Below are 15159 nucleotides of genomic sequence, written 5' to 3' on the forward strand. Positions count from 1 at the left end.
AATTGTGCTATGTTTTTCCTACACTGTTCTAAGACACTTTTTTTACGCAGCAGTTTAAAATGGGCTGATTTAAAAGTGGTTGTAAGGACATGGTTTGTTGCCTCTAACTGGAACAGTGTGTGGGACAGCCCACTGACACACAGGTATGTACTGCATAATGCAGTCTGTCTGAAACTCACACATTGCCCTGGGGTAGAAATAACACAGGTTAGTTACCTAGCCCCGCCACTATCCAGAAGAAAGGCGACAACTCCTGTCCTAGTCCATCTCTAGGACAGAGCATTGAGAAACAGGACACAAGTGCTGACCCAAGAACAATCATGAAAATCAATAAGGACACACATTTAGACAAGCGACCGGATGCCAGTTAAGGATATAATTACAGACATGTGTCGGTTTTAATGTGCCTTGGTGTGACAAACAGATCAAATAAACTTCCCAGCACCGTGCGGGTTGACTGCATTGAGGCTTGTCGAACAAATATAACCCCCTCCCGGCTGTTCTGGCGTGGTGCTGGGAACTAACCCTGTCTGTTCCATTTCCTCAGGCCTGCCCGTCGGCGCAGGGAACTAGGTTCTGTGGCAAACAGCAGCTTCCCCGGGGATCTCACCACACCAGCCATCATTTCCAATACCTCCATCGACACCTCGTCCACGGACAGCCCCAGCGAGGAGTACGTGAAGCTGTCGGAGAAGGTCTGGTTCAAGGAGTCCCTGGTCATCTCCAACCTGCGGCACTTCACCAGCTACCGGATCGAGATCCACGCCTGCAACGCCGAGAACGCGGGCTGCAGCGTGGCTGCGTATGTCAGCGCCAGGACCATGCCTGAGGGTAGGGGGTCGTTCACTGCATTTAGACGTGCGCAACGGCTGGATTGTTTCGGAAATGTTCGGAAGGGTTCCTAGGGATGGAAGTAAGACCACAGTCTCGCCCATTCCAGCTTCTACTACCAGCTTGATGAGACAGCAAACTCGGGTCTGTGCGTCTTATTAAACTCGTAGTAAAACAAGGAGTGGATCAAACTGCTATGAAATGGGAAGTCTTATTTCCCTCTCTGGTTGGGAGGAATCCAGTCTCCTGAAACTTTTGCACTGGAATCCGATTGCTCACAAATGGGTAAATCTGATCCACATAAAAACGAGGCTGTTGAAAAGTAAAACCTGATCATTTCTACACACCGGTGCGGTTGATAACGCAGAGTTCTTTGGTGATAGCGAACTTGACAAACTGATAATTTGCAGAGTTTGATTCATTACAAAGCAGTACACTGCTAATAAGCCAATTTCCAATCTTGGATCCCATTATTTCCCAACCACTGTAACTTTCTGACTAATTGTCATTATAACCATTAACTAGGCTACAAACCTAAACTAATGAATTCTTATTGTCCCGTCTTACATACGCTTTTTCTGCCGTTTTGTGTTTTTATTTCTAAACTGAGGTTCTTTTTAATTGCAGACAAGGCTGATGACATCGTTGGGCCAGTGACTCACGAAGTCTTGGAGAACAACGTTGTGTTTGTCAAGTGGAAGGAACCCAAAGACCCGAATGGGCTGATAATCCTGTACGAGATTCATTACAAGAGGCTTGGGGAGGCTGAGGTGAGGCTGGGCAGACGTGCTGGCTTCTTCCTGTTATGCTTTTCACGTTGCTGGGGCTCGTCGTTTTGTCAAAGGGTGAAATACGACAAGCATGAACAGCTAGAGGGTCGTTTTTTTATTTTCTTGCACATGTTGTGGATTTTGGCAGCCAGGCAGACTCTTTTTTTTTTTTTTTCTTTAGAAATCCAGACGATAGAATGGAATGACGGCTTCTCTGTTCATTTCTAGGCTCCCCTCCTTGAGCAAATTGTGACAGTTTGCTCCAGCGTGTGTGTGAAGGGCTTGTGATGTACTGATGGGGTTGTGCAGAGAGTCGCTGTGTTAGTGTCATGCTTCACTATCCTTATCGAAAGCATTAAAGCTGTGTTGGATACGTGTACCGCTGCTACAGATTTTCATTCAATGCGTTAGAATGCCTTTGCTGCTGCTGCTTCTGCTGCTTTGTTTTTTTTATTACTCCCACAATCCCTTTCTCAAGCGCTGATAGTATTGCTGTCGGCATGATGATGTCTCTTATATCGCCTAAATTCTGGGAGTGACACAAGCTGCTTCCTGATGATTGGCAAGAGCCACTTTCTATATGAGCTTCTTCAGTTTCCTAGTAAATGTGAAGCAAGTCCTGAAACAGACATTGGTGTGCTGCAGATGCCTGACTCAACAGTGCTGTTTTCAGACTGGCACCTAACACTGCTTTTATGTGCATCGTTAACTATCTATTACTTAGGTGAATGCACAGCTCACTATATAGAAAGCAGTTGATTTAAGTTTAACATCCTAGATATTAATGGACAATATTTAGTGCATCTGTTTTTTTTCTTCGTCATTTAGTTCAATAGCAGTTGGTAGGTTGAATATGCAACATTCATAAAACTTTCAAGAGGCGCAGCATACGCAGCGTTACCAAATGAAGTGACACATGGCTTTATCTCTCTCGCTACCAGGAGATGCACCAGTGTGTCTCTAGGAAGAGCTATGCTACTGATCAGGGGTACAAGCTGCAAGTGTTGCACTCGGGGAACTACTCCATACGGATCAGAGCAACCTCGCTGGCTGGGAACGGGTCATGGACGGAGCCAGCCTACTTCTACGTTAAAGATTACAGTGAGTTTCTAGATTAGACCAAAACATTTGAAGGCGGCTTGCAAATTGCTATCCCAAGGTGCTGGGGTGTGTGTTTGCAAGTTTCAGTAAGTGCGAAAGCGACTCAGTTGGGAGTGCTTTGGTGAGAATGAAGGTGGAGTGAAATGTTTCGACTTTTACCGAGGCTCTGAACAGTAAGCGGTAACATTAACCATAAAATAACATTAGCAGCTAACAAGCACATATTGTTATTATGGGACACAGTGAATTTCTTACGGCTCTAAAATAATTATTTCTAGTTAGATTTCTTTAGCCTGTTTTAATACTGATGGCTTTCCGAGGTTACTGGTTAGAGAATTTGCCAGCTCCATCAAATGAAATGCGTTCCTCCTTGGTCTTGCAGGGGACAACCATTCGAACCTGGCGAAGATAGTCATTGGGCCGGTAATCTGCATCATTCTGGTTCTCGGAGCGGCAGGGGTAGTCTTCATGGTGGTGAAGAAGAGGTAAGCTTTTGGAATAATCCTTTATCAGAAAAAAATGCAGACGCCAAATATCTTCGAACTAACTAATTACCTTACTGCCTTTTAATATTTCACTTTTTTTTTATGTCCTAGACAAACAGAAGGACCAACAGGACCTCTCTATGCCTCATCTAACCCAGAATACCTCAGTGCTAACGATGGTGAGTGTTCCTGCTTGTTATGTGAAGAATTACAATATAGCATGTATGTAAAATCTTGTCCTTTTTGAGACCACAAAGATCAGTACGTTCCTGCAAGTGACGGTTCAGACTCGAACAATCTTTGCCGCTTTTCCCTTGTAGTGTACGTGCCAGATGAGTGGGAGGTTCTTCGTGAAAAGATTACTATCCTGCGAGAGCTGGGCCAGGGCTCCTTCGGCATGGTGTATGAAGGGATTGCAAAGGACATCGTGAAAGGAGAGCCGGAAATGAGGGTCGCTGTGAAGACGGTTAATGAGTCCGCCAGCCTGCGAGAACGCATTGAGTTCCTCAACGAGGCTTCAGTCATGAAAGCATTCGTCTGTCATCACGTGGTATGTAGATACGGGCTTGGTTCCCAACTCCTGTGTGTGTGAAGCTGAAGCTGACCTGGTTTTATTAGCCAAGATAATGTAACCACAAAGAAAAACCTGGAATGGATCAAACTGAGTCAAAAGGAGTCATGTTTCCCTGTAATAGTTTAATTACTATGTAGACGCTTATATCATTATACTTGTCATACTGATTACATTAGCAAAATCTTAAAACATGCTTTCTGGTTTCTGTCCTGCTGTTAAAGCATTGCTTAGGGATAATCTTCTCTGGCTTTACAGGTGCGTCTGCTGGGCGTGGTGTCCAAAGGTCAGCCCACGCTGGTTGTGATGGAGCTGATGACCCATGGAGATCTGAAGAGTTACCTGCGCTCACTGCGGCCCGAGGCAGAGGTAATGGCCACCTTTGCCCTGATAACAAAAAAAAGATTGTTATTGCAAATCAAAAAGCAGCGTCGAAGTTCCTGTTGCCCTTTTTTGCAGTCATGGTAACAGACAGTAACATGCATGAAAACCAAAATCTTCAGAGTATTTTATTTTTGTAGAATGCTTTAGCGCGTCGGGTGCAATTACAAATGTAATTAGGCTTCTAATTTTATTCCTAATGCCCTCTGCAGAATAACCCGGGCAGCCCTCCGCCTACACTGAAAGAGATGATCCAGATGGCAGCGGAGATAGCTGATGGCATGGCATACCTCAACGCAAAGAAGTTTGTTCACAGAGACCTGGCAGCGAGAAACTGTATGGTGGGGGAAGACTTCACTGTTAAAATAGGAGGTACGTCCTGAAAAAATATCTTTTCCCCCCCATACAGTCAAGCTGACACATTCTCCCTCCCTTTGGCATTGCTTGCTGGCAGGACCTCTCAGCTGTTGCCCATTAATCACGCCATATGAAAAATGTTTGAGTCTGAACATCAGCAGGGTGCTTATTTCATTTTTGTATTCTTTTATTTATTTAGTATTTTGCCATATTTGCTTGACAAATGCATGAATGCCAAAAGTTTTGCATCACCAAAAATTTTAGGATTGAGATATAGGAACATAATTTAGGTATTTTATTTAACACAATGCAATCAAAGAAATTACAAAATGATATCGCTGAAGTCTACCAGAAGCCAGAATAGTAGTACGGTATTTCATGTTAGATTTCAAAATGCCACATTTGTCAGTGGTATGTAATTCAATATGTTAACCTAACATTATTCAGCAGGTTTCATTCGACTTTATGAAAGATGAGGAGTTAATTCTGTAGGGCGACGTGAAACTTTTGGCTAAAACTGTATGCATTGAATTTACAGCGGTTCAATTTGATCACGAGAGGTAATCGTTGCGTTTTTAGATTTTGGAATGACGAGAGACATCTACGAAACCGATTACTACCGGAAAGGAGGCAAAGGGCTTCTGCCAGTGAGATGGATGGCTCCAGAGTCCTTGAAAGACGGAGTCTTCACAGCACATTCAGATTGCTGGTGAGTTTCACAGCCATGGAGATTTCCCCATGTGCCGACACAAGCACAATATAATACATGTACAGAATCTCAGTTGCTGCTGAATCTAAGAACCGAGATAGAAATTAGGTTACCTGTGGACAAGCCCAACAGGATCACATACACATTGCAGTGGTGGAACTGGGTGAACACTGCTGTCCAGCGACTAGGTATAAAAAAAAAAACACACACACATGCACAGAAATATTTGACTGTCAATACTGGATAGTTGACTGACTTACCATGTTTCATTTTTATTGTGTGTAACGTGTTGTTGATCTTATTTCCTGGTGTACAGTGTGTCAATTTTACTGATTTTATAAAAAAAAATTGACATCAGGCAGGGAAGCATATTGCCGTTGTGCACCGAAGCCCACCATTGAGGTATTGTGCGCTGAAGCCTGTGCAGCACTGATATGTGTCCCCACCTCACTTCAGAAAGTCAGCCTTGCAGTGTCTTTTTCAAAAGCTGGAATGAGCAAGCAGAGCAAATACGGATCTAAGCAGAAATAGTGAAGCACACAGAAAGCACACAGTGTGCACCGAGCTAACCGCGGCATGTTTTGAATGTTGCAGGTCTTTTGGAGTGGTGCTGTGGGAGATCAGCACGTTGGCAGAGCAGCCGTATCAGGGTCTGTCTAACGAACAGGTATTGAAATTCGTCATGGACGGGGGATATCTGGACCGCCCAGACAACTGCGCAGAGAGGCTGTAAGTAGCGTTTCCTTGTGGCTCGGGATGTGTAATGCGCCAGTACAGTATGGGGGGGTACACTGAATCGCTCGTTGCCTCGTTTTATTTGATAACTGAGCTATCGGAGCCACACTGCCACACCCATGGCAGTGCCTAATGAGTAAATTGGTCTTAATATAGAGCTGGTCCCGGTGGAGTCTCTTCAGGTAGGAGGCACCTGTTTGCAGGTGAACTGTTAGCTATATCTCTGTAAAAGCTCCTCCGCATGTACTGTACATGCTTTCCAGTTGCACTATAGAATACAGGGCGTACATTACATATAACAACATGGAAACAGCCTGTGTTTATTACATTAGGTGGCAAGATGTTGTTTGAATGGCCATTTCTATGTAATTACACAGTGGTTAGGCGTAATAGCTGGGGACCATCTGTAATGACCAGTTATTACATGTAATTACACAGCTATGCATACCCCGTTAATCTGTAGTACCACCGGCTTTCCTTCGCCCCTAAAACAAAGCTGAGGGTGGTTTTGTACGGTATGGTGATGGGGCTCTCCTCTCCCGCCCCGCAGGCACAACCTGATGCAGATGTGCTGGCAGTACAACCCCAAGATGCGGCCCACCTTCTTGGAGATCATGGAGATGCTGAAGGATGACCTCCACCCCAGTTTCCAGGAGCTGTCCTTCTTCTACAGCGAGGAGAACAAACCTCCGGAGACCGAGGAGTTTGACATGGACTTCGAAAACATGGAGAACATTCCCCTGGACCCAGCCTCCTACTCCCAGAGAGAGAATAGCTTGGGAAGGGACAACGGGCTGAGGGGGAACTATGAGGAGCACGTGCCCTACACGCATATGAACGGGGGCAAGAAAAACGGCCGTATCTTGTCATTACCCAGGTCCAGCCCATCCTAACATTTCCTGTTCACTTCTTGTATTTTTTTTTTTGAGGCCCTACAACAGATCTCAGGACTTTTTACTTGGCCGCCACAGTGTGAGACACAGGATGCAAAGTTTGTATTCATAATATTTTTTAATTATCATCCTTTTTGTTTTGTTATTGTCAAGTTTTCCGACTGGTCAGTGGAATTAACTGTGAGAACCCGTTATCAAAAGGCTGCTAAAAGAAAAAAAAACAACCCGAAAAACTCGCGCCATCCCACCACCGACCTCCTTATAGCAAATCCAATGGTTTTAAGAGGAAGTGACCTTGATCTCTGTGGCCTGAAAACAGCAATTTATTCTTTTCCTTAAAAAAACAGTTTCAATGATTTACACGAGACAGCAGTATAGACAGTATCTCGTGGAACAAAACTCATTTACTTTTGTGCAGAATTCCAAACTTCACACAGATCTCTCTTGTTTTTATTTTGTTTACTCGCGTTACCGGCTGAAGGATTATTATTATTATTATTTTTTTTGTTTTGTTTTTTGTTTTTTTTTGTTTGTTGTTGTTTTAAAGTGATTGGACGGAAATAATTCCTGAGATTGACCAATAGCTGCTGCTTTGACATTTTGTGGGTATACAGTAGATGATCATTATATAAATTGGTTTTGTTTTTTTTTTGTACATAATTTGATGTGTTAATGTTTTTACCACAGAGGCTTTTCTTCAAAGCCTGTTTTTGTTTTGTTTATTTCCTGTCCGGGTCTTTTTGTTGTTTTGTTGTCCCCCGTCCCCGTCCCCCCCACCTGCAACCCCAAAATCAAATTCATTATTTTCATAATGATCAGACTGCCAAGCGAAGTGTAATCTAGGCTTCACTGGAGGAGTATTCTGTTCTCATAGGCTGAGACATGCCATTAATAACCAGAGCTAAACATTGTTCAGAGTTTATTCACAACGTTTAAAACTGAGTTCAAGCAAAAAAAAGTCTTGTTAAGACTGTTACGACCCTATTCACTATTAATTAAAGGTTTGTATAAATTCCGTTTGATATTCTGTAATTGATCGAGGCTCTCTTAAGCAACAGTGTCAAAAAGTGAATAGAAAGTCTCTTGAAATGCAGCAGGTTTCACATCCCTGCTTCGTAGTAATCCTGGACTACCGCATGTTGCTTTAGGAAAGAGTTTTTAGAGCTTCTAAATAGGGCTCTATGTTTCAGTAGCGACAGGCAACTTTCAAGTTACAGGACAATTATAGCAACAGTGCAATCCGCTTGCTCCTACCTGGGGTACCAAGGCAAGTGGCTGTCCACTGGAGTCTGAAACCTTGTTAGGTGTGGTTAGCTTTGTGGTTTGCCTGTGTCCTGTGGCGTAGGGTTTGGGATTTGGTGACAGACCTGAAGTTAAGTTCCGTAGGTCTGGCAGGAGTGGAGCATGTCAGATGAATTTTTTTCAAGGCGTTTTTTCTGTCGCGTTTGCAGTTGGTGTCTGTATAACGTGATGTCTGGGTCAGGCAAGCTTGTGCTTGCAGCCAGCGCTTTCTCTAATATCTGTGGGTTTCAGGGACGTCCAGCAGTGTCTCCGTTCTGCTTGTGCTTTTGCTTCTGTTTTTATTATCTCGGTCTTGTATGCTCAGGACCAACTCGAATGACTGTCACAGTTCTGAAGTGAGAGGGTCTGAGGGTTGTAGACACAGGAGCCAAGGGGAATTGAATGTTCTTTTTGATGTTTGTTTTTTATATATACATTTGAGCCACTATCAGAAACCAGCATTGTGCAGCAGATCTAATACAGAACAGAACCACAAAATGTAATCAATTTGTTTTTTAAAATCAGTTCCCTACCTCCAGCCCCCTTTGGTATAGCTTGTTCGTTTTATTTCTCTCTGGAATTGTGTAAATATATTAGCCGCTTCAAAATTGTGCCTTTTCATTAAGAGGCCTATACTTCAAACAGCTGAGGGATGTATTGACTAAAAGCTTCTTTTTTTCTGTGAAAGATATATCTTTGTAAGCTTCATATCTTTAACAAATGTGTTTTATTTTTAAATGAAGCATTTAGCAATGAAAGTTTCTTATGAACCGATGCTTATAAAGGTGCAGTATACTCCAATGTGTTCGATTCACAAAACGTACTGACTGCTTACCAGCAATACTCCAGGTGGCTTTAAGGTGTATGCCAGCACGCTGTAACTAGTCTCCAATGTGTGGACACATCTGCAGAGCAGCTTAGTCGAGACAGTCCACAGTGTGACTTTCTGAAGTGTGTGGAACAGCTTTGCAAACTCTTAGGACGTGATCAAAATCAGTGAAATAAAACCGATTCTTTCCCATTAAATGCAACAACAAAAAACGAGTGTAAAGGTTTGACTTGTGTGTGTGTGTGTGTGTGTGTGTGTGTGTGTGTGTGTGTGTGGCTACAAGGGTTACACCAGCGTGGGAATACTGCCTGCTAATCAGTGACGTTTGGGGTGTCTCCACACTAATGTTGAATATCGTAAACATTAAGTTCAGTGATTTCAAATTTTATTTTTTTATACTAAACAAATCTCATCTACTGCCCTTAGTGGACACAGCAGAGTAAGTTTGAGGTCATATTTCAGAATTGCCTCATGTATATCCCCCTTTTTTATATTTTATTTTTTGCTTTGTAAATACAGTATAATTTTAAATTGTATGGTGCCTAGTTTTAGTTGAAAGTCAGAAAAAAAAGCGATTGAGTCTAATAAAAACGGTAGCAGCTCTTACACTACGTTAGCGGAAGATTGAGAAAGAAGAATTCTCACAGTTTTGTAATTCAGAAGATTCTTATATTTGGAAAATACAGAAATTAATATTTTATTTATTTTAATATGATAGAAATCACTGTACAACACTGATTTGCATTTTATTAAAGACATTAAAAAAAATTTACAGAGCATGTACATTTGCCTTTATATCTCGTACATGTATATATATATAATATATATACTATATATATATATATATATATATATATATATATATATATATATATATAAAAACAAGTGAGACAGTGGTGCGAACGTTTTTCTTTTCTGTTCTGGCACAGTCTACCTCAGTGTATTGTTAGGATAGTCATAGTACAGTTAACACAGCACATCTCCTGACGTGCCACAGTATTCTGATCAAGACCTATGGTGATTTAATGACAGATCTAGCAGCATCCAGAGACTTGGCAGGCACCTGGAACTAATTTATTTACAGAACATGCATTTAAATTGATGGCCGGTTAGTACATAAACTAAAATAATGACGTTGTTGAAGAGACGGGCAGTAAGCATGTGTCCGATGTCCAGGAGATTCCAGGAATACTTTGTATCATCATGCATGCGTTGTCCTTCATGCATTACCAGCAATGATAGCAATTTGTATTCCAGCGTCTCGGTTTCAATATGATTAATCTGTAAAAGAAAATGCCAAAGATCTAAAAAAAAAATATATAAAAAAAAAATTAATTCAGTTGGAACTGTACCGAAAAGACAACTCCAAGAAATTGTTTTTGAGTCTTGAACTGTAATCTAAAAACTGTTAATTTTGGCGTACAGTGCACAAGACCATTGAGTCTTTCTAGTGAGTCAGGATTCCTAGACCTCTAAAGAAGGCGTTGAAAAGGTTAAAGTATATATCTTACCTCATCTTTACCATTGGACTATTTGATAACAAGGTCTTGCCTTAGATTTTAAAACAATGCATCCTATATTCCTGTGTGCACATACAGTACCTTTTTTATTCAGAATGACCACACTTTTATTGTCAAAGAAAATCTAAATGAATTCTTAAAACAGGATTTTCATTATGTGTAGCACAGAGGAGAGGAGTGGGGGGGCTTTCTAGAAGTGTATTCTGGATTTCGGATTGGTGTCAGACTCGTATTGAATTTGTAACTTGATATCCCTGGATCCCACACACACGCTGTCAGTATCACAATGTCACTGGTACCTCACTGTGTCACTCAAACTAGTAACATTGCGAAAAAAGGGGCTTCTGCATTCAGTCAGTCAGCATGTCAGTAAGGCAGACACACACACATCTATATATACATTCAGGATGTGCTGGCTTGTGCCGCTGTTTTCTATAGAGTGTGTTACAGCAGGTTTGCTCCTGAGGTGCCTCTCTGTTTGACTGTGGTAGGGAACGGGGGCTCCAACTCTGTCCTTCCACAGGCCAGTGCCACAGGACTGCTGGAGGTTGTGTTAGTAGACAAAAGAAAATATAACTATTACAAATCAAAATTCTGCAACAGTTATGTTCTAAACCACTTCTATGTGTCAGTTTACAAAAGAAGAAAAACAAAATATTGAAACTCTAAATTATGCAACAGTTATGGTCTAAACCAGGTCTGTGTTCCAATCTAACCCTAAATTAATAAACAAACCCATGCCTGTTAAATTAACTAATAAATATGAGGCCACTTTCTCAATATCTATCTTCAGCTTCAAAAATAGTCGCAGACTCTGATTTGTCTTGCTAGCACTGTGATCGTTCTGTACAGAATCACAGACCCCATGTTGGAGATGAGCAGCTTTGTTATTATAAGAAGCCTTTTTCCTGCAAGCAAATAGCTGACAACCAAAACAGCAGGAGCAGTCTTGCCTCTCTTCGAGTTTCACAATGTTAAGAGAGAAATGAAATCCCAGGCAAGCCGTTTCTCTTCAGGGCACCATCAGGAGCAGGTCTCTTGTAATTGCCACCCGCACCCCCCCCCCTTTCTTTCCAAACAGATAATATTATGCGATATGCAAACCCAGCTAGCACCCAAGTTGAACTGACAGGTTTTCACTGGTCAGCGACATTCAAAAAGATTGGCTTACCCTTAAAAACCAAGCGTGGCGTAGCAATGTGTCGGTTCCCTGCTTGTAAATAGTTTTTTTTATTGAATAATAAGTGTGAAAAGATGTCGCAGGAAGGGCAGTGTAAAGATGTTGTGATATTAGACAAGGCTATTGTTTTCCATGGTAAGAGATGCATTCAAGAAATTACAGAGGAAAAAAGTCCTAGGCCTGATTCTCAGTGCAGGCAGTTGCTGTGAGCTGCGTTGTAAATGAGTGGGCTGGAAGCTTCAAGTGAAAATATTCAAGTATTAAATCAAAGCTTTTTTTACCTTCTGAAAAATGTCAGGCTCAGAAGTGGCATTCTGCCTTTTTTGCATGGAGTATTGTGTGACTAGAAGTCCTCGTCTTTCTGCAAAATCTTAAGAAAGCCTAGTGACTTGGTCCAAAAAAACAGGCCTTGGTTTTTATTTTTTTTTTATCTTATATTTTACTGTGAATATACCAAGAGACAGTGGATACTAAGCAGATTCACCAGGATTTTGCAGTAGATTTTTTTCGACATCAGAAACTGCACGCCTCCCTAACGTGGAACTAAAGACTGGAACTAAAATGTTTAATTAAAAAAGAGAGGAATAAAAGACATTTTATAGTACCAGGACAATCTTGTGTGCCATAACAGTACAAAGCAAACGTTAGCGAGGCATGCACAAAAAGGACTGAGCTAAATCCTTGCCTGCTCTCCCAGTCCAAGCCACCCACACTGTGTTTTATTGCAATCTACTGCTGGATCCAAATAATAAACAACACAACAAAACCTATCTGCTTCCTCAGTCATCGCCCCACATGGTTGTTCTGCACATTTACCCAGCGCTAAAGCGTCTTGGATCAGAATAAAGAAACTGGCTCTACAGGAGTATTGAAAGTTTTTAAGATATTGTGATTGTATTATTATTTTTTTTAAGATTCTATGTGCTTACACAAAAAAGGCCAATGTGAGGTTATTTAGAATTCCTTCTGCTTGGCTCAGTGTTACTGTATTTGGATATGTGAATTATTTTTCAAGGAGGAAAGAAAAAACAAAACAACAAACCTGTTTCTACTTGGCTAAGCCTAGCTTGCTTTGTTTAAAAATAACAATTTGATTAACCATACCCTTTTTTTCTGGCACATAGCTTTAATAAGTAAATAATATGACACGGCACGAGTCTTATTTGTACATGTTCATTAAGAAGAGATCATGAATGCATGAATTCTCTTCAGAACTGTTATGCGGTTCTCATAATGTAAATATTTTCTAAATGTGTCCCATAACTGATTAGAGACCCTTCAAAAGGGTGTGAAAATAAGCACTAGTTTAATATTTGAACACAAAAAGCTAAAAAGCAAAGCAAGCCGGACGCATAGCATGGTTTGAGGCAAGGCATTTCTGTATTGTTAAAAAAAAAAAAAAAAAGGAGTAAGCAAGTTTCTGACTGTAAACTTTTACTACTCTTGTAACATGATAACGATGTATATAACTTTTACTAAATAAAACAAAAGTGAGATGTCCTTTGCTCATCGCCCCACCCCAGCCTGGGAATTGTGACGAATGTATAATAAGGTTTTAAGCAGAGCAGGACAGCAAACATTTTAAAAACGTTGTCACCTGCCTGGAAATCTACTGTTAACCCCGATTCCTGTACTTTTTTTTAAATCTTTAGAGATTCTTGTCCTGTCAAGTACTATTAATTCAGCACTTATCAGAAGTGATAGAACCTGTTTTTACCTGCGGGTGTCTTCAGTATATCCCCCTACAGTGTCATTTCGTTTCCCATCACTTTATGCCGGATAGGAAATGTTTTTATTTGTGTTTTTTATTTAGTTCTGTCACCAGACACTTCTTTTTCAGGTATGTGCTTCGCGGGGAGGAGGCTTCCCGTTCGCTTCGAAATGTGTAAACTGGAAACGAGCACTTTTTCAATCTGATAACATAAAAAAAAAAAAAGAAAAAAAAAACCTGCAGCCCCACAATGTAATATCTGTCTGTGTGGGATTACCGACGTTCAATATGATATTCCTGATCACGTAGCCATTAACACTAGTTCTAACACATGGCGAGCCAGATTCACAGTGCCGCAGTGCACTTACAGAGCAGAAGATGCGACTCGTTTAAGAGCACAGTCAAGCTTGGACTGAATCCAGATCCTCTGCAGTGAATCTGCTTAAATAGACAATTAAGTTAAAACGCTCCTCCTTCCAGTTTACACATAATAAAAAGGTGCCCCCGTCTCCCGCCGCCTCTTAAGTGTCTGGAGTTCTGTATTGCTGTTGGTTAAGTCTTTGCCGTAGTTTTTATTTTTATCTCTGTTTTATAATGCTGCTTTTTTTTTTTTTTCTCTGTGCACATAGACAGCCTCAGAATGCTTGAGTAGCCTCGCAGGATACCTCTCGTTTTAAATTTAAGATATATTTAAGAAAAAAAAAAAAAAAAAAAAAAGGATCAAAATGTGCCATGATTAAAATAACGCTTGACGATTTATTTTTTCAATGTTTTCAAGTAGAGCCAAGCAGGGACATGTACAGAAAATATGTTGGAATGATGAGAAAAAAAAAAATCTTGCTGTGTGTAAATTATTCAACAATTAACTGTTTATATTAAAATTATGAATAAAATTATCGGAGAGTATGTTTCTTGTGGTGTTCCTTTTCACCCGGGGAGGAGGGGGGTGCGCTGTGTGAAAGCGATCGTTTTGGTAACGCATGTTGTTTAGCAAGGCTGTTCCTATAACAGGGTGCAGGCCAAGTCAAATCCCTTTCCCCTTACTTCGTGGTCACAGAAAGTGATGTCAAGCATGTCACGAACAGTCAGCTCCAACCTGTAGGCCAGCAAGCGAGCGGTTAGTATCCTGGTAAGTGTATTAGCAGGACTGGTTTTGCAGTGTGTAGAATAACTCATGTTGAGGCAAGTTTACTTTTCTTTCTACACAGCTGAAGATGGGCTTTTGCCCGAAATTTCCTGAAATAAGTACTTTAATCATTTAAACCATTTTTTATGTTCGAAGGCAAAGATGAGATGCTTGAAATACAAAGGCATGCTGGTCCCTATTAGAGCTACACTGAGGGATTTTAAGGTCAGCCGCATCATTTGATCTTCATGCACAGGTTAGAGTTGCATGTCTCGAAACTTGGAGCATTTCCAGTGTACACCTTACACCATCCAAACTCTGACATGAAGAGGAAGAGTCAGGCTGGTTATATCGAATGTCAAGATCAACACACACTGCTGCTGCTATAGAAGTCCCGTTATATATTAGGGTTCATAAAAAAACACACAATAACAGTTGGAGATTTCAACTATAACATTTTATAGGTAACTTGAAATCTGCAACTATTTAGGAGCTGAGAACAATTAAAAAGATCTAATAAAGGAAAACGGTCAGTTCAGCTGAGGGTTCGGTTAAGTAATTGAGTGCTCAGCTGGAACGAAAGCCAGAAGACACTGGGGTCCCGAGGGGCGGGTTTGAGAAGCCCTGTACTAGACAATGCTGTACTCAATGCAAGGCACGGATTTATGAGTGAATTGTT

At 41.1% G+C, this 15159-nt stretch overlaps 1 protein-coding gene across 2 annotated transcripts in view; it reads left to right on the forward strand.

Annotated features, from left to right (window-relative positions):
- The window catches only part of LOC121300714 (insulin receptor-like), a 78977-nt gene extending 71450 nt beyond the window's left edge, over positions 1-7527 (forward strand). For both annotated transcript variants that reach the window (XM_041229440.1, XM_041229441.1), the window contains 11 exons: positions 548-831; positions 1459-1601; positions 2543-2702; positions 3085-3187; positions 3299-3366; positions 3508-3737; positions 4017-4127; positions 4352-4511; positions 5076-5205; positions 5800-5934; positions 6491-7527. In XM_041229440.1, coding sequence (XP_041085374.1) covers positions 548-831; positions 1459-1601; positions 2543-2702; positions 3085-3187; positions 3299-3366; positions 3508-3737; positions 4017-4127; positions 4352-4511; positions 5076-5205; positions 5800-5934; positions 6491-6833 — 1867 coding nt within the window. In that variant the 3' untranslated portion in view covers positions 6834-7527. The remainder of the gene's footprint in view (positions 1-547; positions 832-1458; positions 1602-2542; positions 2703-3084; positions 3188-3298; positions 3367-3507; positions 3738-4016; positions 4128-4351; positions 4512-5075; positions 5206-5799; positions 5935-6490) is intronic.
- The last annotated feature ends 7632 nt before the right edge of the window (positions 7528-15159 follow it).

The sequence above is a fragment of the Polyodon spathula genome, chromosome 26 (genome assembly GCF_017654505.1).
Source record: "Polyodon spathula isolate WHYD16114869_AA chromosome 26, ASM1765450v1, whole genome shotgun sequence".
Taxonomy (NCBI): Eukaryota; Metazoa; Chordata; class Actinopteri; order Acipenseriformes; family Polyodontidae; genus Polyodon; species Polyodon spathula.